General features: G+C 41.8%; 1 protein-coding gene across 1 annotated transcript in view; it reads right to left on the reverse strand.

The window, feature by feature from the left end:
- Positions 1 to 27,182, reverse strand: part of LOC136862865 (serine proteinase stubble) — a 294,351-nt gene that overhangs the window by 166,994 nt on the left and 100,175 nt on the right. The window contains exons 4-5 of the mRNA XM_067139130.2: positions 13,675 to 13,792; positions 2,229 to 2,419 (exon numbers count right to left, since the gene is read on the reverse strand). Coding sequence (XP_066995231.2) covers positions 2,229 to 2,419; positions 13,675 to 13,792 — 309 coding nt within the window. The remainder of the gene's footprint in view (positions 1 to 2,228; positions 2,420 to 13,674; positions 13,793 to 27,182) is intronic.

Consider the following 27,182-nt stretch of genomic DNA (forward strand, 5'->3'; position numbering starts at 1 on the left):
TGCTTTCAATCGCTACATTCCTACTGATGTTTTTGTAATGACCTACTGTGTGTTGAATTCAGTTAGGAAAACCACCAAGTCAGTCTTTCTGACAATTCCGTAGCGAATCACAGGTACTTCAGCTAGTTTTGAATAATTATATCTAAGCTCAACCGAGTGCTGATAGCATCATGCGTATTTCCTCCAGCGGTCTGGCCTGGCTTACATTTTATGTTCTTAGAAGTAAGGAATGGTGTTGTATGAATACAGAGGTATAAAATTGACAAGGAATTTTAAATCTGTGTTGTACATTGGGAAGGTTGCTTCTATTAATAGGTGTGACTGAGTTGCCAAGAAGTTGCCGGTGGCTGTCAATAGCGTCAACAGTCAGGAATAAATAGGAAATCTAAATGTGAGCGGTGCTAAAGATTGGATTTTAAATGTTTATATATTAGAGTGACTAGGGATCACCAATGTGATCAATGAGATAAACTCGTGAGCTCGGTTTTCTAAATAGTGTCTGAATGAGTAATCATGGCAATGAAATGTGTCAGGACGCTGCCACCGTATGTGAATGTGATGACCAAAATGTGTTGTTTAAACTGTGGGTTAAGACCACGGGATAATAATCATATGTCCGCGATCGCTAAATTTTGGGGGATGAAAAATCACACCATAAGGTCAGTCGTGGAGGTTGACCTCAGAGGAACAAGTCAAGTATTGTATTGGGTAAGTGAATAAACATGCAGAGTGACGAATATTAAATCCGTACTATTGTCGCCGAGGGAAAAGAATCAGTATTAACATCTGCCTATAATAATAAAGAAACACATTGCTCTGGTGTATTAGTGGGAGAATTATTCCCATACCATGGAGATAAATAAAGACGCTGCGAGGGAAAGAAGGAATTTACTGGATAGGTGAGGAAGCTACTGTAGAAGAGAAATAACGGATATATAAGCGTCTGGGTGGACAGGAAATATTGAATTATCGTCCCACAGGACGTATGGGAATTAAGACTGAGTTAGGGATTGTGCACGGAAAGGCGCCTCAGTACAGTATGAACGTACAAGTACACGAGAAAAGAACAAACAAGTATCACGACCCGAGAGATCGAAGAGGTTAATTCTCCGTCTGAGTGTTGCTATTTCAATTTAAACGAAGGTTTTTTTTTTTTTTTTTTGCTACTTGTTTAACGTCGCACTAACACATTGAGTGTTTTCGACGATGGAGGGATGGAAAAGGGCTATTACCGGGAAGGTAACGGCCCTGGCCTTAATTAAGGTACTGCCTCAGCATTTACCTGGTTTGAAAATGGAAAACCACGGAAAACCATCTTCAGGGCTGGTTCGATCCATATGATCCGGGGTTCGACCGATAGAGGTTGTATCATACGATGAGGGTCGCTGTTCGACCCCAGTTGGTCATTGCTTCAGCCATCAAAATGGTCCGATGGATTTTGTATGATTTGTATGTGTTTATTTTCTGGCTTATTCATAAATGCATTGTAAATTTATCATCTCATCGCAATGACAAACCTTGCATGAAATAAATTGCTCCTTGTGCATTTGCATTCTTTTTCTTGTAAATAATTGGTCCTGCCCTTGGTGATCGATAATGTTGTCTTCCCAATCCTTTTATGGAGCCTACCATCTCAGCCCCCTTGATTGAACATGGTTGAGCCCTTACCCCTACACATTTTGCATGTCCCGTTCACCCCTCTAGTATTACTCGAGCGCCTTATTAGAATATGTATTTTTATTTTAGAACACCCCTGAGATAAATGCTAGTTTGGGACTCATGCGTGAGCTGGTAAAGTATAGATCCGTTGATCATGATGACCAAGCATGTTGTCTGAAGCAACAGCAACAACAAATTATTTCGTGTAAAATAGTAAAAGTAAAACATATATTTGAGCGATTCTGAGAGAACACCTCATCCTACCGTTCAGTTCTATATACCAAGGTAGTATTTGTGCTTCTAAGGTAAATTCGAATGATGATTAATTCAGTGTAATTTTCAAGAATTAAATTTAGTCTTACTTGAAAGTTCTCAAGATAAGGGGAAACACAAGAAAGAACCCAGCAGGTGCGTTTATCTGTTCTTTTTTTCTTAACCTGTATCCTTATTTTGAGTAAAATTTCGGAAAACGGTTTAATCGTTCAAGAAATAGGTTATGATTTATATGACTCATAAAAAAGGCAAGCAAAGGTGTAGCTCTAAATTGCACAGAAGACTTTGGTACTCACTAGAAAGGCGAGCAGGTCGATCTAGGCGTATTAATGCTAAGTCACTGCTGTATTTTGGATTGTCGTACTGAGGATGCACGATCACATCTTCCGGCCGGAAGTCTTGAACTGGTTCAGCGCATACAACTCGCGTCGGAGTCTTGCAGTCTGGATCCGATCGCTCATCGTGCTCTCCGAGTCGAACAGTAGCCCTGGAACACATTTGTCAAATCAGATTTAATATTGCGATGACCAATTTACATGCTGTCGATGTTCGTGTACATAGTGTGTCCATGCTTCTATACTACCACAAGTAGAAGGTGTATGAGAAGTTCCAGCTGACGAACGCGCTTGCAATGCATGGTAATGCAAAGACACTGCTGAGAAATATAGAGTAGTATACACTTTACTGAGATGGAAACTTTCCCACAATAAGAATCTGATAGAGGGAAAATGCAAGGAAGCTTTCCTTACAGCAGTAAAAGGAACTGATCATTAAGTGATGGTGTGACGGCTCCATTGGCCTCAGTGCTCCGTAATTCAACTGGTCACTTGGAAGACTTTATTTTCCTTTGCTAGCGGTTTAACGTCCTTCTGTTTTGAAAGGTTTTCGGTGACCATGGGGTAGGAAAGATCTAGGACTGAGAAGGAAGCGTCCTTGACCTCCCTCTGTGGATCAGCGGTACTGGCCCTGGACCCTAAGGTGGTGGTATCAAATCCAGAAAAGTGAAGTAGTCGGATTCTTCGAAAAAACGTTCATTCGGTAGTCCATATTGCACGAAGACGGCATGAAAAGATCTCTGGTGACCGATTTGGTGTTTACCCGACAAAATTAATTAAATCAAAGCCACAGATCCCCTACAGAGATCTCGCTTACCCCGAGTTCTTTTGTCTGGTAGAGTAAAACAGAATGTCGAAATTGACGTGGATGCACCCTAAATGGCATCACAGAGTAGCTGAAACCACAGATTATTATTATTATTATTATTATTATTATTATTATTATTATTATTATTATTATTATTATTATTATTATTATTATTATTATTATTATTTTGCCGGGAGTGAGGACGTAAAATCACAGGAAGTTAATTTCAGGGCTACCGACGATAGTATCCGAACCAACTATTTCCCGAATGCAAACCAACATCTACGTAGCTAGCAACGTGCAGCCAAATAGCTCGGTACACGTACAAAAAGTTGTTGGGATAACTCCAATATTGTCTTTGACTAGATATTGCAAATTGAATCTGAGAGTTATAAAACATTAGCGCCGTGCCAAAGTGAGTTTATAAAACTGAAAATCAGAGATTTTCAAGAGATGGTAATATAAGGAAAAATCTTCATTGGGGTAATCACATAAATGACCGGGCGAGTTGGCCTTGCGCGTAGAGGCGCGCGGCTGTGAGCTTGCATCCGGGAGATAGTAGGTTCGAATCCCACTATCGGCAGCCCTGAAGATGGTTTTCCGCGTCCTTTGGCATCAATCACGGCTTGAAGGCGTTTCGGCATGGATGTCACTAGTTTTTCTGTCACTTCCGGGACTATTTTGTGCCATTCTTCCATGAAGTTTTGCTTCAGAGCTTCTTTATGGGGAATACGCTGCTTGCTCAGTTTACAATTTAATTCCGCCCATAAATGCTCTATGGGGTTTAAGTCTGGGGACTGGGGTGGTGTATGCAGCACATGAGGTGTATTGTAGAGTAGCCATTCCCTAAAAATCCGAGCAGTGTGCTTAGGGTCATTACCGTGATGGAAGAAGTACCCACTACCAAGACCTAATTTTGCTACGGTGTGTGTTAAGTGTTGCTTTAATATATTCAAATACACCATCTTACCCATCCGTTCAGGTATTATATGGCAGTTGCCTACACCAGCCGCCGACATACACCCCCATACCATTATGGAACCTCCTCCATATTTTACGGTTGGTTGCAGATTTTGACTTTGGACCTCGGCGATCTTCTTTCTCCATACACGTCGCTTTCCAGAGCAATTAAATAAACAGGATTTGCTCTCGTCCGTAAACAACACGCGTTTCCAAAATGCTGGTGGCTTCATAACGTACTGTTTGGCAAACACCAGCCTCTTCTTACGGTTCACCTCACTTATCCAGGGCTTATTCCGACCTATACGCCCCTGCAAACCAGCTCTGTGTAACACACGTCGTACGGTGTCGGTACTGATGTTCTTCCCAGTGGAGGTTTGTACTTCTGTTCGAAGCTCAGGTCCAGACACATGGGGATTTTTCTGGACGGTGCGTATAATGCTTCGCTCTTCGCGTACTGTCAGCTTCCTTGGCCGCCCAGTTCTTGCTCTGTTGAGTACAGTATCATATCGCTGAATGATACTTGCGACTGTAGTTCGCGGTATTCCGGTTTTCTCTGTAATTACTCGTTGCGAATTACCAAGTTGGTGGAGTTGGATAATTCGTTGGCGTTCAACGACAGTTCGTTCCCTTATCTTACCCATTATACGCACGGCATGCACTAGATGTTGACTCACCGACACTGTCCGTATCACTGGTGGACTGAGCTTGGTGATGATATATCTCACTTCCTCAATGCTGTGTTCGCTACACAAGCCAGTGCACAAGGTGGACGAATACTTTTACGTTGCCATTTCCTAGCCCAAACACACTCATTATCATTTATTAAAGGGTATTGACGTGCAAGAGGTACATTCTGCCGGTATTATTCTACGTATATATTGCATATTCACTGCACATTTGTTTCTGAACGTACCCGAAGCCTTGTAATGCATTTTTGGTGTTCAATATATGAAAAGGGCAGATGGACGAATACTTATGCGGGCGACTGTATTTATTTATTTTCCTATTTCGTAGTACTGTCACATTTTATCGGTATTCTTTGTCATCTTCGGCAACCTCAAGAGTTTGAGGAAGAATAATTACATTTTAAAATAATATTATCATCACACACACACAGGTTAAAGTGATCGTTACCGCTGACGAGTATAGTGCTTCACTGGGAGGATATGGCATCGCAACACGTAGTCAAATTGTTAAACTCGTTTATTGCGAAGGTAACACGAACTTTAGGCTACGGAGGATAACTGATACTGATTGTACCGGGTGGTACACCTCCACGCCGCTAATTCAAATATTGCGCCAGTGGAAACTCCTCTACAGGAGAAAGCCTGAACTTTAACAAACTGAATTAACTCAACGGTTTTTCGGAAGATGTCACTACTGTAAATTTGGTAATTTTGAAGTGTTCTGAACTGTGTCTATTTTGATTTGTGTTTGTTTGCTCCGTATCAAGAAGTTTGGACATTCTCTAACAGGTGTCTCTACCAAAACTTTGATAACGCACTCTGGTGTAAAGGAATGAACTTTCTTGAAGAAATTTAGCATTCATGTTTTGTTTTTACTAAATTTTGTTCTGTGGTTTGGGGGTTGGCAACAGTTATCCTTCTTTCCGCCTGTTTTGAATTTAACCAATAACTAATTTTTGTAATTAATTTTTGACCAATAGTGTCTTTCCTTCTCGATGTTGATGTGTAACTTTTAGAGACCCAATAAAATTGAGCGGGTGTGTCTACTCATTCTTGAAAGGTCTCGAATTCTCCACGAGGGTATAAAAACTGCTGATTTTCTTGTCTCGGGGCCACTTCAGTAACATCTTTCTTAGTGTGTGGATAGGTAGCAGGGGGTGGGAAGCGCCTCTTTCTCCAAGGCAGCAGTTCATCTACAAGGTAATGGTCTGTTAACATCTTCATTTCTTGCTAGCTCAGCAGTTTAACTCTCGGGGAGGGTTCGAAACCTTTAGTATGTAACCTACCCTTTTAAAATGTAAATTCTTTTCTGTCTATCTACAAATTACAAATCTGTAAAGCGGGGATAGAGAGTGCTTCACCCTCTCGAACTCCCCTTCATTTTGAATTTGAGGTGACTATGTTTTCGTAACCGTTTTTCTCTTCCTTCTTAAAGTCTTAAACTTATTTTGCCGACTAGTCACCTCCATAGATTGGGATTAGCCCCTGTATCATCGGCCTAGCTTCACATTGGTTTTTAGACAAAAACTTGGTGTAGGAGTGCAAGTTATCGCCTCAATTCATTTTGTATTTTGGGCCATTTTTCTTAACCTGTTTGTTTTCTTCATGCGAAGGCCCCGTAGGTTGGGTATTAATTACTCCTGTTTCATTGTGTGCCTTAAGCGCAGATAGAAATGAAGTTTGTGGTAGCCTTTGATAGGCTTGTAAAATCGAGAGCGGGACAGCTCTTTATAGTGTTGTGGTAATAGTGCCTTAGAGAGGCTTGAGATGTAAAATTGGGAGCTAATACTCCATGTAATTAAGGGTGTTCTGCCCTTTGGTATCTTGTTATTGTGAGCTGAGAGCTCAGAAATTATTTTTGGGGCTCGAAGCCCAGATCTTGTAATTACCCCCTCAATCTTGTGATTTCTTTGTATCTAATTTTGGCTTGTTGTTGACTTGTTAAGTTTACAAATTCTATGTCATCATTGTTAAGTTTTGAAAATATAACCTTTGTTAAAGTTTTAAATTAACTTTAATTTTGTAGTTGAGACCTATTCCCGCCCGCACCTTCTTTCACCTCTAACTACCACGGATAAGTCCGTAACACTGATTAAAGATGAACAAATTTCGCAAGAAGAAGCATGTGAAAATTAAGCATATGACAGCATAATATAATTATGTCCTATCGCATTAATTGTGTGCGTTGAATATGAATGCCTCATTCTACTAAAGTGAAAACAATAAGGCTATGAACTAAGACGAAATCATTTCACTGCCTTTCATGAGAGTCATGTGATGCCTCATTCATCATATTTCATCACTTGACCTCGGCATATGGACTTTCACTTAATACCAGGTAACTGAAATATAGTACAACTACTGTTATAAGTAGAGATGAGAATTATAGGCACTAAAACAGTTAAAATAGGCAGACATATAAGCTCTTAAATTAGCCAAAATATGTATGTAAACAGCCACTAACGTGCAAAATAGGCAACAAATAGGCATGAAAAATACTTGTAATTTAATGAAAAAGAAAACCTACAACCTGTTTTCCAGTCTTTGACCGGGTCAGGGATGGAATGTATGAAGCATATATAGGCTATTAGTACGATGGGATCGCCACTCCCAAGGTGATTCATGAATGACTGATAAATGCTATGAAATGATAATGGAGAGTGTTGCTGGAATGAAATATGACAGAGAAAACCGGAGTGCCCGGAGAAAAACCTGTCCCGCCTCCGCTCTGTCCAGCACAAATCTCACATGGAGTGACCGGAATTTGAACCACGGTATCCAGCGGTGAGAGGTCGACGCGCTGCCGTCTGAGCCACGGAGGCTCTTTATAATTTAATAACACACTCAATTACTATAAAAGGAATTTACAACACGCAACTTTTCAATGTTTTCCGGTAACAATCCTGTTCACCTCTCGGGCAGAATGTTTTGTACTGAGAGAAAGATCTCTCATCATCACAGGAAGTGATTGGACAAAACTTCAATAAATCCAATTCATCTTGTTTTAGTTCAACTGCTTCATCTACCTCACCTCGTAGCACCCTGGCTACTTTTACCGCCGCTTTCCATCATGGATTCTGCTGAAGGACTCTTATGGAACCTTTTGCTGACAGCGGCTACCTTCCCAGAGGTTCGGTAAAAACTTCTCCTGACTTCTTCCACAACACTAAATGACTCCACCAGGGGAAAGCCACTCTTCCCCAACTCGGTGATTGCTCCCAAGAGCTTGATGAAATTTGAAGATGCTCCAGTTTATGCAGGGGGATATTAATACCCACCATTGCAGTGCACAGGTCTATAGAAAATTGTTGTTGGTCGCTGTTCACTGTGAACTGGTAGATAAGTTGCGATGACAACGCTTTCTGTACTCGTGTCAAATGCATCGCAGTATTTCTATGTTGATCTATATGGTATAATAAAATGACTTAAATTACAATGTTCCTATATCTTAAATTTCTACAGCTGGGCTAATTGGCAATAATGCTTAGTATAAACATGCATTTGTTTCATAAAGAGAAAGACTATTAGAGGTGATGTTTCTAGAAGTACAAAACTTTAAAGTAGGAACAAGATAATTCGTAATTTACATGGAAATATGTCCTCAAAAATGTTCAGCTCTAATCTGGCAGTTTCCTGTCGAGTTCACCGGGTGAAAAAATAATAAAAATGACGTGAAACGATACTTGAGTAGCATGGAGGCGAGATCCTTCCTATGTGCTTGCCAAGGATTCAACAAGCTGCCCCAAGCAGTATCCTTACTTATATAGAAGAACTAAAACGGAGGCACTATAAATCTCAGATTAGTGAATATTTTATATGTTGCTATTCGCCAGCTTTGGTCGGCGGGGTCAGCTGTCATGAAGACTCTATTATGTTGCCTTCAGTAGATCCTGCATCATGTGTGCCCACAAGGCTGCCACCCTCGTTGAAAATTAGAAAGCCGCGTGATTTGAAATTGTCGTGGCATGCACCCATAACGTTACTTTTTGTCACAATTCATCAAGACAGTAGATGGGATGCTAGAGCTTACGCACCCCAGACTCTCTCACACACACACACAGGTTAAAGTGATAGTTACCGCTGACGAGTATAGTGCTTCACTGGGAGGATAGCGCACCGCAACACGTAGTCAAGTTGTTAAACTCGTTTATTGCGAAGGTAACACGAACTTTAGGCTACGGAGAATAACTGATACTGATTAACGCTTATTAAGCGGACCTCACTAATCCAGACCAACGGTCTTTTCAGTGGCCTGGTCTTTTAAAGATAGTCTTTGCAGCCTTGTAAAACACGCTGTGACATCGTCCAAGCTGTGCCATCTTGTACGTCTAGCCTCTGTGACATCGTCCTGGCTGCACCACATTCGATCTTCAACCTATGTTTCGTGAAGGCTTAGTGGAAGCCTAATGGAGTTCACTAGAGCCTATACATAGCGTTGGTGAAAGTTACTCACGATTTTTTAAAAATTACATTTCAGTTGTAGTCCGCTTCTGTGGTATAGTAGTTAGCGTGATAACCCCAGTTTTATACTCGACCCAATGTCTCACTCTCCAGAGCACTGCCCTTGAGACGGTAGAGATGGGATCCTTGGCTGAGTCCGAGGGAAAAACCTACCCTGGAGGGTAAACAGATTAAGAAAGAAAGAAAGAAAATATTTCAGTTGTAAATATCTATTTTCACAGGAAATGAATCAGAGTTCGAAATCCCGATTTTTAATTTTCATCCACTCTGTGAGTAGAGACAACCGGCGTTCTAACTCCTCGGTCAGTAATTAAATAATTATTTACATTTTGCAAAGCAAAGCAAAGTCATCTCCGTACAGGCCATGAAGGCCCTGGGAGTGGTGGAAGGTAAAGGCTTCCACTATTCTTAACCTCGGCACTTGATGGGGTAGAGTGGTTAGCTCTACGCCCGGCTGCCTTTGCCCCCAGGAATTAACCTGGTACTCATTTTTTTTTGTAGGCTGAGTGAACCTCAGGGCCATATGCACCTTCGGAAGTGGCAATCTCATTTCTTAAATTTTACGACTTGCTGACGGGGATTCGAACCCTCGTCCTTCCGGGCGAACCGAGTACGCCTTTACCGCCTCGGCCAGGCAGCCCCTTATTTACACTTTAGCAATATAAATTATCGAAAGATCACGACTAATACAGCATTGTAACAAAACAACTTTCCACAATACGTAAATTAATAGGTCTATAAATGCGATTGTAGTTCAGTTAAAAAAAAAAAAGGAGCAAACGAACTTAACCTCCTTACAGCAAGCTTGGCAGAAGACTACCCTTCCATCCGTAGTGAATTTGGTATCCCCTGTGATCTACCGCTTCAGCCAGTAGGACGACGATTTTTCTTTGCAATTACGATTTTTTTTACATCACGCCGACACAGATAGCTCTCTTATGGTGACGATGGGATAGGAAAGGCCTAGGAGTGGGAAGGAAGCGACCGTGGTCCTCATTAAGGTAGAGCCTCAGCATTTTTTCTGGTGTGAAAATGTGAAACCACGGAAAACCATCTTCAGGGCTGCCGACAGTGGGGCTCGAACCCACTATCTCCCGGATGCAAGCACACAGCTGAGCGCCCCTAAGCGCACAGCCAACTCGCACTGTGGTCCGCTGTTGTTATTCAGTCCGAGTATGATAGGGCAGCAGGCAGTAACACAGAAGGCAGCTATAAACAAGTCCCTCAGCTTGAGACATTAGTACATGCTAGGTCCGCTGCCAGACCTCCGCGGCGCAGGTTACAGGGCAGAGTCCGGATCGGCTGAAGTGGACGTCACGATCGGGTGGTCGGTGTCGCTGGTGGAGCTACTGTTGTCGTTATGGTTGGGTTTTATTTCTGGATGATGTATAGGTAAGGGCACGAAACTGTAGTGGGTGTCCACATAATTTCATCTGGTCGATATGTCTTCGCCATAATTGGCCATTGACAGGTATGGTGTAGCTCCGCGCTCCACCCTTCTTAGGACTGTACCTATGGCCCACTTTTATCGGGAGACCTTTCGTCACGAGCGGCTACCCTTTCGCCTTTGGAGAAATATCTATCGTAGAAGGATGTTGTGGTTCTAATTTTTTTATCACGTCCTTAAGGGAATCCGATTTCAGGATGTTCAATCTGAACCGTATCTCACGGTGCAAAAACCGCTGGTAGACGGACACATCTTTCTTGTCCAAATTCAGCTTGTTGGGGTAAACACGTTTCATATTAGATGTTCTTTCTCCTGTTGCAAATGAACGCTCACACATTTTACATTTGGCCAACTTCTTGCCTGTCTCTCGTTCGAAGAGCGACCAAACAACAAATTGAAATCGCGGCATTTAGTCGGAAAATACGGACACCGGACAGGGCTCACTTGCGTGTTAACCGTTCCTTCCCTCCTAACGCCCTCAGGTTACTTCGGTGTCACTTACTACTCCGAGTACTGCGTTGCCATTCGGATATCTCCGGTTATCTCCGGAGGGGCGCTGTAATCGCTACTACCGATTCAATCACTCGGAGCGGGAGCTTCACCCCCAGCAATAACTCAGACACTGACTCTGGTGAAACACCCACCACACACTTTACACACCTGCACAACAACAACAACAACGACGGCGACCCGTTTGCGGTGGCCTTGTATTTTTATCTCTGATGATGGAGTACCAGAATCTTCGGGGCTAGGCTAGAGACGGAACATTCTTGTTTCGTCTTTGACAATGCACAAGGGGAGACCAGACGAAAGCACAACAGAAGGAGAGGCCGTGGCATGTCCTCGGTTCGGCTGGGAGGTCCCTGGCCTGGCTTGGTTATCCCTTCCAGGGAATACGGAATGGGGCTACGACAGGGCTGGCACGTGACAATATATTAATCACCAGGGTTAGAGGTTTATACACTAAAACAAAAGCAATGGGTTAGCTGCCATTCGAAGTACCGGTGACGTGGAGTTGAGGAAGGGCGTGTGACACAGTACCGTCAGGATATCATTCATGTGTTGACGTTCGCTTCCACTCACTCCCCTCCTTCTCCTATGCGTGTCATCATCATGAACTGTTTTCATTCCTTTCTTGTACGGGGTAAGGTGTGCCACAAAGAGGGTAACGCTCATTCTCTGGCCAGTGCGCGTGTTGTTTATGTGGTGTCTATGGTCCTGTTGTCGTGCACTTGAAGGTTTCGGTTCGCCAGTCCTGTTCATCACACTTCTCAGTTCCTCCTTCCAGATAATGAGCTCAGATTATGGGCTGGCTTCAACCGATAGCACATTCCTGTAAAGTGGATGGCTAGCTGATTCTAAAGTATGTTTCAAGATCAAGAATGAGTTTTTGAGTTATAGGGGTTAGGCATGGCTCTTACCTTTCACCATTATTATGGATAGTTAATTTACTGAAAGGTATTAAGGGGCAGAGATGGATTCAGCTATGTGGAAATATAGCTTGACACATGCCAACGCCTTGGTCTTTATGGCAGACTGTGCTGAAAGCCTGAAATCCAATATATTGGAGTTTGGAAAGAGGAGCAGCGAGTATGGTATGAAAATTAGTATTTCCTAGACCAAAACTGTGCCAGTTGGTACGAAACCTAAGAGAACTTAATATCAGGTTGAAAATACAAAACTGGAGCAAGTTGATCATTTGAAATACTTAGGATTTGGATTCTCCCAGGGTGGCAATACAATAAGTGAAAGCGAATCACGGTATAACATGACCGATGCAATGAGCTCACAGTTACGATCATTAGCCAGTATTCAGACAGATTTTACTGTACAGGAGCAAAAGCTGGGTGGACTCAGGATATCTTATAAATAAGTTGGAAGTAACACATGTGAAGGTAGCGATGTAATTACTGCCAGGAGGTTTCTGGGAAGAGGAGATGAAGACTAAGTTAGGAATGAATTCGATGGATGAAGTTGTGTGTCTGGTGCGTTTAAGTTTGGCGACAAGGTCTCGTGAGACGAATGGAGGAGGATAGGTTATGTAGGAGAATAATGGACTCGGCCATATAGGGTAAGTGAAGCGGAGGGACACCAAGGTGAAATTTCGACAAGAGGTGAGGAACTCAACGAGACTATAGACCTAGTTAAAAATAGAGAATTACGAAGGCACATAATTCATTCACACAGGCATGGAGACTGAACGCTGAAAATGTAAAAGTCTAATGAAGACGTATGAATGAAGTTTTTAAAATCGTGTTCATCAATAGTCTCTTGTACAGATAGATGTTCTTTATTTTACAATCTGCTTTACGTCGCACCGACACAGATAGGTCCTATGGCGACGATAGCACGGGAAAGGGCTAGGAATGGGAGGAAAACAACCTTGGCCTTAATTAAGGTATATCTCTAGTATTTGCCTGGTGTGAAAATGGAAAACCACGGAAAACCATCTTTAGGGCTGCCGACAGTGGGGTTAGAACCCACCTATCTCCCGAAAGCAAGCTGATAGCAACATAGAGATGTGAATGCGTGTGTGTGAGAGAGAGAGAGAGAAATCTGACTGACAACGTATGCGAATATGTTTATCTTGACATTTTCCACTACTGTAATAGAAGTCAAGTTTGGTACGAAGTTAGGAACCATGCATTCACCTGGAGATGAACTGAGAAATGTCTTTTGTTTTCTAGTTGCTTTACGTCGCACCGACACAGATAGGTCTTATGGCGACGATGGGACAGGAAAGGGCTAGAAGTGGGAAGGAAGCGGCCTAGGCCTTAATTAAGGTACAGCCCCAGCATTTGCCTGGTGTGAAAATGGGAAACCACGGAAAACCATCTTCAGGGCTGTCGACAGTTGGGTTCGAGAGAAATGTCTAGGATGGTCGAGAGTGGGTGGAGTAATCCACTATTCTCCTACACTTTGTTACCTGTTCCAATCACTCAAGCCAGCTGCATATTAGTGCAGAAGCGGCAACAGAACCAAGAACAACGAGGTAGCAAGCACTGGAGCCAATCTTCAATTAACTGATGAAAATTAACTCACAGCTCGAGTCCTCCAGGCAGGTTGATGACGCAGTGTGCTGCGGTGAGTACGTATCGTTCGTTCAGAAGTGAACCTCCACACCGATACAAGAAAGGTCCTCCGGAACTTGAGCTATTACCTGTAGAAACATAGATACAGTTTCAGATTTCAGTGACTCCAGCAGTGAATTTCTGTTGTAAAATGTTAAGGCATTTACTGCGTACATTTTTCAAAACATGGTATTAAGAATTATGCAGTCTTTCAAATCTTAATTTAAGTTACAAAGTACATAAACACATTTCACATCAATAGATAGATCCTCATTATACAGAGAGTCCGTCAAATGTTAAAGCAAGCCGGAGTTTACCCGTAGGAGACTTGCGCGTCTTGATGAGGATGAAATGATGATGAAGATAACACATACACCCAGCCCCCGTGCCATTGGAATTAACTAATTAAGGTTAAAATCCCCGACCCGGCCGGGAATCGAACCCGGGACCCCTCTGAACCGAAGGCCAGTACGCTGACCGTCCAGCCAACGAGTCGGACACGGACTCAGTGTTTTATTGCTTCTCGTCCAAGTACTCCGAATTTTTCTTCTAAGTATATTCATTAGTACTTTTCTGTTTCTCTAATCATTCAAGTTCTTCTTTTTGTTTAAGACTAAACATTCCGTTGCATTATTATTATTATTATTATTATTATAGTAAATGTAAACTCGTGTCCTCATCCCGAGGTGGTGCAGCTCTTCTCAGGCACACCCTCCAATGGAGGTGAACTGCATGTACCATTTCAACCACATACCAGCCCTCCTGCCATTCTTAAATTTGTGGCGGTACCGGGAATCGAACCTGGGCCCCCGAGGACGGCAGCTAATAACACTAACCGTTACGCTACGGAGGCGGACATTATTATTATTATTATTATTATTATTATTATTATGTTACATGAAGGTTTGCAACACAGAAAAGTTGATGTCGCAGGGGACAATATGTTAAACAGTATTAGGCATACTACCATACAAGAAAGTCCATGCTTCGATGAACAACCCGTATCAAAAGACGTAAAAACCTCAGATATTTCTGCAGCTATTAATGAAGTGAGCACTTTTAGGAAAGGTTCGCATTTTCTGCTGTTTTATTAGCATCAAGATTGGTTGATACTGGTGTTTTCATATTTCTTTCCGGAGTCGTCCTTGATAGAGAATTGAGTACGGTGACACGGATGCACCAATTCCTAATTAGGACGCAGCTTAGGAGAGAAATAGATGTACTAGATAGCAGCATTATTTTTCAGAGAGCTGGCAGGGGGAATGGATATTACAATGTATACTCGAAAACGAGCTAGACAGGGATGAGAAATCCTCGGAATTGCTGATACCATCCCGAGAGATGTTTCTTCATTGAGGTTAAAACCCTTTCTCAGAAATATTTGGTTAAAGAAATCAGGCAAAAATAACATTACAAAAAATGAAAGATCAGTACCTGTAGTAAGAGTCCAAAACAAAAGTAACTTCATTTCAGGTGGTAATGTATTTAACCTACATTTAATGTCAACTCTAAAATATTCTCTAATAAGACACCACTGGACATCGTAAAATTAACTAGATATATCGGTATGCTCGCATGGAGAGTGCTTGAATGAGTCGAATGGAGAGTGCTTAAATGAGAGATGCCCACGGAACAGAGACCGATGATCACCATTATTGGACCCCTAAGTGAGAAGTTGAAATCATCGCCGTCGTCGTTACCACCATCACCACCACCACCACCACACCATTATTGTGTGTAGTTTTACTGATACGATAAAGAGTCCTTTTTAAGAAAGAAATTGTTTTTTTTACAATTAGCTTTTCGTTGCACCGACACAGATAGGTCTTATGGCGACGATGGGACAGGAAAGAGCTAGGAGCAGGAAGGAAGCGGCTGTGGCTTTAATTAAGGTACTGCCCCAGCGTTTGCCTTGTGTGAAAATGGGAAACCACGGAAAACCATCATCAGGACTGCCAACTGTGGAATTCGAAACCACTATCTACCGGATGCAAGCTCACAGCTGTGCGCCCCTAACCGCAGGGCCAATTCGCCCGGTTTAAGAAAATATTGGCACCCCTGTGTCTCATAAACCGATAGTTGTTGAAGGGTAGTTAAATATATGAGGCTAATTATTATCAATAGTATTATGGTTATATAATTGTTCGTTTACTCGTTAATTAATTAATTTTCAGTAAAGATAGACTAGTAGGCCTACATAAAGCGGTTCGAGGTCCATGTAGTAACAATATTATCCCATACATGCGGAGTGGTCTTTAATTGTTTGCTTGTCTACTCCTTAGTCCCGTTTCTTGATACGGGGTCAGGGATGAAGTGAGATTAATTTATTTGGCACGTATTTACGGCCGGATACCTTTTCTGTTGAAAACCTCATTTGAGGAGCTAATGAAGGTGAATGATGGTGAATGAAAATTGGGTAAGGAGGTGGGAGAAATCGTCCGTGGCCTATGAATTCGAACTCTCCCGGCATTTGCATGGAAGAGTAAATGGGAAACTATTCTCAGGACGGCTAAAGGTGGGGTTCTAACCCATGCCTCTCCCAAATACATAGCTTGACTGAAGCCGCAATGCGTGGCCACTCCGCTCAGTATACACACATATTCAGTAGCGTTGTACAATAAAATATCACAAAGTTGCAACCCATTACTCCTAAATAAAGATGAAATTCTTTGGAATGGCCATTCAAAAAAGGGTTTACGTAACGTATTTTATGAGTGTCTGTAGAAATAGGATCATGTTAAAAATATAAAGAAATAAACGTAGAACTTAATCCACTATACATCGTAAATTACAGTCGCTCTTACACAAAATAGATAAAATTAACCTCCAAAATAAACTTTTTCCCCCTCCAAGGTGCATTTATTAATTAAATAGCACGTTCGTCAGCTGCATTGAGTTCTGAGAGTACCAAACAAAATCTTAGGGAGGTATTTCTCTTTCTGAATAGCCTACTGTATTCATACCATCATGCTTTTTAAAATGAGCAAATATTTCACACCATTTGTCACTGGCAATTTCATCTTCCAAATCACTCCTCACTTCAAATTTGCTTGAACAATATTTCATCTTACATGCAAAGTCATAAAAAGTCGTCTTCATTCACCGTTAATTTAGTGACACTATCTTTATGAACAAGTTGCTTTATTGTTCTCCCATGTTAGAGATTCTTTTTCTCGTCAAAGTGGTCTGAAGAGTGTTGAGAAACAGTGTACAAAACAAAAAACAAACCACAACCCCAAACAAACCGCAACAGCCTCGAATAGCTAACCAAGCGACCGCTGCTCAGCCCGAAGGTCTGCAGATTACAAGGTATCGTGCGGTCGGCACCACGAATCCTCTCGGCCGTTATTCCTAGCTTTCTAGACATGGGCCGCCATATCACCGTCAGAGGGATTCTCAATTGCAATCACGTAGGCTGAGTGGACCACGAACCAGCCCTCAGATCAAGGTCTAATTTTCCGAACCGGCCGGGAATCGAAACCGGGGCCTCCGTGTAGAACCAGGCATGCTACTCCTACACCGCGGGGTTGGCTGGGAATTTAGTGTACACCCCCTAAATACAGTATATTCAATGCTGGTTTCACAGAAATCTACTCCGTAGTTTAAAAGCCTTTCAACGACATACAGTACAGTATATCGCAGGTTAAGAAACAATTCACGTATCTGACATTGTTCTTCCTATCCATTATTCTCCTTAAGACTCGTCGCGCCTCCCAGCTACATACGGGTTCGCAGTCCATCAGAACTATATTCGTTGTATTAATTTTCCTATGCTAACTCTGTGATGAAAGGGAACCTTAAACGCATTATACTGCGGAAGTGCGTAAATACGTCATGCAAACATACGTTCCTACAGTGCGGTGTGTTAAGGTTCATTTTTCGTTACACATACCTATACGAAAATGAACACAACAAAATTTGTTCTGATGGACTGCATATCCGTGTGTGGTTGGGAGGTGTGACCAGTCTTAAGGAAAATAAAGGGTAGGAAGAGCATTGTCAGATACGTGGTATTGTTTCTTAACCCCGATTTCCTTGAGTTCCAAGTCCTAGCATGTATATACATTATTTAAAACGGAATACATTCTACAATTCACGATTTATTTTAGGAAAGACACTTGAAAAGCAGGACAGTTGGGATGAAAGTCGGTACACTAGGACATTCGATCGGAAAAAGGGACGAATGGGAACCCTAATTTAAAATTCTGACAGTCGTTCAATTGTGCAAAGAACTCATTATTCAAGCACATCACGAGTTTTGAAACAGGATGAGACCGCAATTTACGTCGGTCCTTACCATATTTAGCGTTCAATGCAAAGACAGACATTCCGATAACAGATCACACGATGAGCTTGCATACAAATGTCAGTGGAATGATCTGCCGCACTGGACAGGCTATCTTGAAATCACAAACTAAATAAAGATGTGACCGGAAGGAGTATTGAAAGCTTAGTCATACAGACCGATTTACAAAATGACATGTCCTCATTTTGCTAAGCTAGCTGAAAAGTTTTTTTTCTAAAACTATTCACTTGTCTTTGTAGTCGTAGGCAGCAGATAATTTGTTTGTATTTTGTTACTGATACTAGTATGAAAAGGTTTCAAAACAATTATTGTTATGCTGGGTGTAAGGAATTCCAGTATTCAAACTTCTAGGGATGCTAGAAGAGACCGAAACGAATTTTTTGTTTTTGAATAACCATAGATTGGGACTGATAAATCAGGTACTTTTAACGTGATTGAAATTAAAGTATTACATTTAAATTTAATTCTAACCCTTTACTACAAAAACCGTTCAAAACTGCAAAACATGCTCTGCAATGACGTGTCATTGCCTGAAGCTGCAAGCACCCTAGTGTAAAGCTCTTCTTCTGATTCAATTAGGGTCTCATGCACTAGGCTCTGCCAGTGCCTTCACACAAAAATTGTTAAGTGGGGTGTGATCGGGAGAACGAGCGTGTATTGCAGCAGGAAGTTGCACTTTGGAACGGTTTACGATTATTTAAAATGCAATAGTTTCGTTCTCAATTACGTCAAAAATTATCTCAATGATGAATTCCCGATCTAGGGATATTTCTTTCCTTTCCTCTCTTAATCCCCTGCCGGGCTGAGTGGCTCAGACGGTTAAGGCGCTGGCCTTCTGACTCTAACTTGGCATGTTCCATTCTGGCTCAGTTCAGTGGTATTTGAAGGTGCTCAAATACGTCAGCCTCGTGTCGGTAGATTTACTGGCACGTAAAAAGACCTCCTGAGGGACTAAATTCCGGCACCTTGTCGTCTCCGAAAACCGTACCAGTAGTTTTTTCTAGAGGCTTTACGTCGCACCGACACAGATAGGTCTTATAATGACGATGACGATGGGATAGGAAAGGCCTAAGAGTTAGAGGGAAGCTTCCATGGCGTTAATTAAGTACAACCCCAGCATTTGCCTGGTGTGAAAATGGGAAACAACGGAAAACCATCTTCAGGGCTGCCGACAGTGGGATTCGAACCCAATATCTCCCGGATGCAAGCTCACAGCCGCGCGTCCCTGACTGCACGGCCAGCTCGCCCAGGGTAAAAGTAGTTTTTTGCTAGTGGCTTTACGTCGCATCGACATAGATAGGTCTTATGGCGACGATGGGATAGGAAAGGCCTAGGAGATGTAAGGAGGCGGCCGTGGCCTTGATTAAGGTACAGCCCCAGCATTTGCCTGGTGTGAAAATGGGAAACCACGGAAAACCATCTTCAGGACTGCCGACAGTAGGATTGGAACCCACTATCTACCGGATGCAAGCTCACAGCCGCGCGCCCCTAACCACACGGCCCACTCTCCCGGTGTTAAAGTAGTTAGTGGGACGTAAAGCAAATAAGATTATTATTACCTTAATCCCTTTACCCTCCAGGGTTGTTTCTTCGTTCGAACTCAGCGAGGGATCCCACCTCTACCGCCTTAAGGGCAGTGGCCCGTGAGGGTGAGAATTTGGATCGAAGATACAACTAGAGAGGAGCACCAGCACCTCACCCATGAGTCCTCACCTGCTATGCTGAACAGGGGCCTTATGGCGGGATGGGAAGATTGGAAATGACGGGCAGGAAAGAGGGAAGGAAGCGGCTGTGGCCTTAAGTTAGGTACCACCCCGGCATTTTCCTGGAGGAGAAGTGGGAAACCATGGAAAACCACTTCGAGGATGGCTGTGGTGGGAATCGACTCCCCTCTACTCAGTCAACCTACCGACGCTGAATGGACTCCATTCCAGTCCTCGTAGCACGTTTCAATTTTGTGCAGAGCCGGGAATTGAATCAGGACCTCCAGGGGTGGCAGCTAATAACACTAACCACTAAACCACAGAGGCGGACCCTAGGGCTATTTAATAACATATATACAGTATGGTTTGTTTTCTATTATCCCTCGATGTTTGATTATTGAAGTTTTTTACATCCGTAATTTTACTGATTCTACGTGCCTGGAAAACCACTTCGAGGATGGCTGTGGTGGGAATCGACCCCCTCTTCTCAGTCAACCTACCGACGCTGAATGGACTCCATTCCAGATCGAGGATACAGCTAGAGAGGAGGACCAGCACCTCGCCCATGAGTCCTCACCTACTATGCTGAACAGGGGCCTTATGGCGGGACGAGAAGATTGCAAATTACCTATCTGGGATAAATGAGATAATTATAATAATTTGAAATCTCCGTAATTTGGACAGTGGAGTTCACCTTAATGGATCCCTGGAATTTATGTAGAGCATTATACATCCGTTTTCTCTCCCAGGGCGTGTACAGTACATGAAGATGTTTTTCGTTGTTTTTGTTTTTTTTTGCTATTTGGTTTACGTCGCACCGACACAGATAGGTCTTATGGCGACGATGGGATAGGAAAGGCTCAGGAGTGGGGAAGAAGCGGCCATGACCTTGGTTAAGGTACAGCCCCAGCATTTGGCTGGTGTGAAAATGGGACAGGACAGAAAATACGCAAAATGAAAATAGAATACAGAGTTGTGATATATGCACTATCACACACCGTGTATTTATGTACAGAGTATTTCAAAATGATTGTCTGTGTTTGTGAAGTTTGTAAGAGCAATGCAATTATTATTGTTGCATGAATGGATAGAGAAACACTCAAATTTTATCCATTGCTACGCGACATTCAGTAACTACTATTATTGCCACCACGTTGAAATATAAATATGATTAAATAAAATAAATGAAGTAATTAACTCAAATATCCAGAATTTGGGGGGCATAGTTCACCAAAATGGATCCCTAGAATTTCGGTAGCATGAAAATTCTCTCTCCCAGGGCGTGTACATAAAACTGCGTACTGATATATCTGTTTCGGGCCTTACTTATCTAACCCTGTGAAAACGATTAAACAGGTAGGATCTGCATCTAGGTTCTCCTATAACTTCTCCACTGATTGAACATAAACTATCTAGATTCAGACCTAACCTTAATCTGTACATTAGCACTTCATCAACACACAATAAATGTAGAATGGAAACACACTCAATTAATAATTACAAGTGGTAGAAAACTCCCTATGTACATTCAATAATCCTAGAACAAAAAGCAATGGGAAACGACAGCAAGGACTGCACTACGATTTGTAGCGAGCCCGATGATCAATAGTTACAATGAACAAATTTTATATAGATTGCCCTTCCCTGTTTTTGTGTATCCACACAAATTGTCGGCTCTCACCATCGATACATGGTATACCACTTTGATACTGCACCTCATTAAGCACTAACACTAACACTTGGCTTTAGAGACAATTTCGCTTGCAGATACACATGCTGCAGATCACTGCCTTGAAACCAGGCCATACAACGAAAGTTGCCATGAGGTATAGAAGATCAAGTACATGTACTAGATCAGTACACTAGCACAAGCGCTGTTTAAGTACTAACAAGTAAATCACAACACCGCTCCGTTCGTCCCTAATCAATCTTACACTTGTTAATGTTCGCAGTATTAGTACACTAGTGTCCAAAAGTTAAGCATAAGTTACAAGTAATCAGGGCAACAGGAAATAGACCTCAAATCGCACGACATATGCACCTACCAACCTTACGTGTTCGCTCTGTATAGGAAAGGAGTGGTCCCTGCTTTGACTAGCGGCGTAACCGCAAGGTAAACACAACCAGTGCCTGCGCCCCATATTCCCTGTCGTGTTTGCCCTGTTATAGTGTAAGGAGTGTGGCCTCGTGGTGAATGTGACGACACAATGGCACAACGACGCCATTTGGACCCCGTTTTGCAGGGTAGAATACTCGACCGCCTGGAAGCATGTCAGACACAGACCGAAGTCGCAGTATCTTTGAATGTGCCACAAAGTGTCATTTCCAGGCTTTGGAGACGATTTCGAGACACAGGAGATGATAGTCGTAGGCCAGTACCAGGTCGACCAAGGGTAACCACCCAACAGCAGGACCGATATCTGGCCTTAACCGCCCGACGAAATGGGAGTGCATCTACAAGACAGTTGTCGGCGAAGTTTGCAGCCATCTCAGGGGTTGCCTTTTGCCAGCAAACTGTGTACCGGAGGCTCAGAACAACAGGGTTGTTTGTCCGACGTCCAACGGTGTGCGTCCCGCTCACACCAGCACAGAGACGGGCCCGTTTAATGTGGAGCCGTTAACATCAAAACTGGACCATGAATGAATGGATGCATGTGCTCTTCACAGATGAATCCCGCTTCAGTTTGCTGAGCGATTCCCGTCGCACATTAACCCTGCTGTTCTGTTCGGGTCTATACGACCCGAAATGAATATATTCGTCATTTTTCATACTTTAAATGCCAATATATTGTACCAGGAATGCCTATGGCCTGGCACATCATTTTTACAATTCATTATTTATTAAAGAACTGCTCAGCTTTAACATTTGAAACAGCCGTACGGACGAATGTTCTGGATTCCGCTGCTTGCTGTAGGAGTGAGAGAGACAGCGCGAGCGGGGAACAGGCTGAGTGACGCAATCGCCACATGTTGTCGACCCTCCCCTATGGAATGGTCTGGAAATATTTTCATAACTTTAAATGGCTTAAGTTACAGAAATATGAGCTACACCAGCGTGAAGCCCGCGTTCTAAAATGGCAATAGCCAAAATTTGAAGTCAATCCATTCTGTAACTTCGAAGATATTAAGGTAGAAAGTTCACCGTACGAGACCACTTTTTCATCGCTTGATGCAGTGAGCCAGCTCACAACGGGTATATAAGGTCAACGAACCCGTGGCTCAGACGGCAGCGCGTCGGCCTCTCACCGCTGGATACCGTGGTTCAAATCCCGGTCGCTCAATGTGAGATTTGTACAATCAGTTGAAATTTACAACTCAACCATGGAAGGCGATAATGCTGTCGTATCGCGCTACGCGAAGTCGAAGTGAAAACCGTGCTGAAATACTTAGAAGTTTGCCGTACGAGACCGCGATACTTAGATATTTCAATCGCGTCATGGACTTGTGAAATATTTCAGAGTGCCTCTAAGTTGAACTCCTTGTTATAAAACTTAAGAATTTTCTACCGAGTTGTGGTCTTGTGAATTTTGAAGGTGCATTTAGGTTGAATTTAATACAAGTGCTAGACTTGTCAATTTCTGTCGCGTTGTGGACTTGACTGTTTTCAATGTGTCTTCGAACTCTGCCACTATCAGGTACAGCGTTACGGACATTGAAAGGACTGTGTGTGATAATTTAAATTTGTGATTGTTAACGTATGTATGAATTTCGTGACGTTTCGACGTGTGCTTCATCTTTGAATATGACTTTGAACTGGTCAATGTGTTATGATGGTCAAACACTCAGGGATTAGTAAGATCGAATGTGGACAATTTTTCACGTATTTAATGAATATTTGGAACAGTGTCATTAGAGAAGAGACTCAACATTAAGGATATTTTATGTCGGTTATAGGAAATGTAGACTCTAGTAAGGCTAACTTACACAGAAAATCTATTTAAGAAGTGTGTTCTAGAATTTTAGAGACTGTTGAATACGTCGTGTATGAACTGAATTTACGCGTGATTTTCCATTAACTATGACCTTAACCTTCATTCTGAACTTATTACGTGTTTTAAATGTCATAAACTGTACCCATTGTTAAAATCTCACGTTACATGAACTGTGCATTTAAAACTCCGGTGACTTAATAACTGAAAACATTTTACTTTAAATATTTTAAATACAAACCTGCGTTTCAGACTGTGCTAAAAGACTGTGTTATTTTGAGTGTTACGTTAACTGCTGCATTACAAAGTGCAAGTATGAACTGTGCTTTCAAACTCATGTAATTTTAAAGTGCAATACTAGTCACTCTTAACAGACAGTGCTACGTTTTCATATTACCGTGTCAATTGAATTTTTCCGTGCGTCCATTATCTCCGACAACACCGGAAACCTTGACAAAGTGTTGAAACCTCGTGTTTATTCAAACATCAAATTCAACGCGGGACAGGCTACATCGTTGGAGATGCGCGGTACATCGAGGGATTTGGAACGTGGTACGCCGCTGTTGGTGTTGGGTTCGACCTCATGCTGATCATCGTGGGAGTTCCAGTCGCCGACTTGTGGAGCCGCATTTCATCTGTTCCTGTTTCCTGAACTCAGGTGATATGAGTGCACTTTACAATTTTTCTCTGGTGAATAATCTCAATATATTGCACTAGACAATCACTGACCCATTACAAAGGCACTTTATCAACCACAATTCTTGAGTGCTACGTTAGTCAAGTGCAAGTGCCTAATTCATAAACATTTCTTATCTTGTGAATTTCAATTCTACAACGTAGATAGCCTGTAGGAAGTAATTTAGATGAACTGTAGGTCTATTTATGACAATAAGTCAATTTAAAAAGACTTTAGGTTTTCTGAAGCAAGTGTGTATTTTGAAACCATATTCAATATATTTCAATTTAAATAGACTTTAGGATTTCACAGAAGTGATTTACAAGACTCAATGTTTAATTTGAACTTTTGAAACCTTAGTCAATTGATGAATTAATTTAAACTTCAGGTTTTCATAAGAAAGGTTCATGAACAAAGTGTTTACTTTGAATCATATTTAATTTATGACTTCATGAGTGGCGATTTAATTGGACTTTAGGATCAACCTATATGAACGGCCGGGTTTATTTAAGTGAAGTTATTAAGAATAAGAATTGATTTTGGACATTTTCAAACGTCAAGAGAACATATTCGACGAAATGTTATATTTTTGTTCAATTTTACAAGCATTTAAAAATTCTAGAATTTAATTTTAACTTGAACATGTTAATGGAAAAATATATTTTCAAGACCGTCTCTAGTATTTAAATGCGAGCTAGAAGCAGGGTAATTTTTATTCGAATCTTGAATACATTTATCAGAAAAAATATACCATCTATTATTCGCCCTGCGAAACTTCCTTCTCTGAGATCCTTCCCATGCTCATGAGCCCAACAACTTTTCCTGGTACAATATGTTTATGAAACTCGGTGAATTTGTCTGAAAATAGAAGAGCAGCACATGTTTAAATGGTTTTTAAATAGTTTAATTAGTTTGTGCATAAACTGTAATAGTTACATATATAACGTTCGGGTCATTGCGACCCGTCACAAGTATTATTACTGTTATTCGGATTTATTTTTAAAGAATGGAAATGTTGAGCCTTGTTTTTTATATTTTATGGAGATAGTGATTTTTATCACTCCAAGTCACTATCAACAATCAACTAAGCCTCAATGCGTTTACATCAACGGGCTTGTTTCTTGCTCTTCCTAGGAAGTCATAATTAGCAGCTCTCAACAATCCGAATGCTTTGTTTCTGCTCAGATTGAATTATGACACCATGGCGATTACACCATTGACTGATGATGAGTTGGAAGAATTAGTAAGTGCATAGGCAGATGAAGAATCACTTTTTGAGCTCGAAGATCATGTCAGTAATTCATCTGAAAGAGTGTGTTTTAATGACAGTTTTAACAGTCCACAGCCTGCACAAAATAGTGTAGAGACTTATCTTTCTAAAAATGGGAATATAAAATGCCAGTTGCATCCACCAGCACAAGAATGTCACTTACCAGCTTCGGACATCATCAAGAGTACCGTACCCTGGAGTTAGCAGGCAATCGTACTGGCAGCAGAAAGGAATGGGGGAATGAGGGTAGTATCTAATCTCAGTTTTGAACTACATGGTCAGAATATCATGTGTGATAACTTTTTACATCATACGATTTTAGACAGCTGCTTCTGAAAAGGAAATTGTTTATGTGGGGAACTGTACGGAAAAAATAAGCCGGAATTTCCACATAAAATTACCTACAAGGAGGTACTAGCTCTTCATTTTACTTCACATATGTCACTACTGTGGCCAATAATGTTCGTAAAAGAAATAAGAATGTTGTACGTATGAGTACTCTCCACTATGATGAGGAAATCAGTGGCAGGGCTGATAAGAAGCCAAAAAGGATTTTGGACTATAATTCAACCAAAGGGGCTCTAGACAGCTATCAGGTTCATATACATACAAACGAAAAACCAAAAGGTGGCCAATGCTAGTTTTCTACAATTTTCTTGACGTTTCTTGCTTATAGTGCATATCTTGCGGACTTGATTGACCTTAATGGAATACGAACACATTGACTAGAAGGAGAATATTCTTGGAATAACTTGGAAAGTCACTGATAAGCGAACACGTTGCGTCAAGAATGCGTTTTCCAAGAACAGAAGATTCTTTGAGAATGAACAGAAGCATCCGAAAAACCTAAAGAGGTGACTGGTGAGTCAGAGTCAGTAACAACCAGAAAATCTACGAAACGTGCATGCTGTAAATTCTGCCCATCAAGCAATTAAAATAAAACGAACACTCTGTGGGGAAAATGTAGTAAACATATTTGCAAAACGCATGTCACCTACTTGTATCTACACTGCAATCAGTAAGAAGAAAAGTAAGAAAAGAACTGTAGAGTTTTCGAAGATACTTGTATTGAAAACTGTCTGTTATTTCAAATTTATGTGATTATTTAAATTGGAAATGTACTTTAATAATGTTTTGTGTACGATTATTATTATGACTATTATTATTATCATCAACAAGGTATTGGAAAAGAGCAACAATGTCGATAGCTAACAACTGTACAGAATGTATGTTTTTACAAGATTTCTACAGCATTTCGGTATATCGGGTCATATTGACCCGAACAGTACATTCGTCAGGTAAAAGTGAACAGAACAGCAGGGTAATCTGGAGAGAACCCGGTAGCCGATACAACCACAGGAACATCATGGAACGGGACCAGTATAGTGGTGGTGACGTCATGGTGTGAAGCGGCATCATGTTGAATGGCCGTGCGGACCAGCACATCTTCATAGGTGGTCCGAGGAACACTGTTAACGCTCGGAGATACGGGGATGAGGTGCTGAGACCACATGTTCGACTCTTCAGAGGTGCGGTTGGTCCAGACTTCCTTTTAATGGACGATAATGCCCGACCGCACCACGCTACTCTGGTGG

The sequence above is a fragment of the Anabrus simplex genome, chromosome 2, assembly GCF_040414725.1.
Source record: "Anabrus simplex isolate iqAnaSimp1 chromosome 2, ASM4041472v1, whole genome shotgun sequence".
NCBI lineage: Eukaryota > Metazoa > Arthropoda > Insecta > Orthoptera > Tettigoniidae > Anabrus > Anabrus simplex.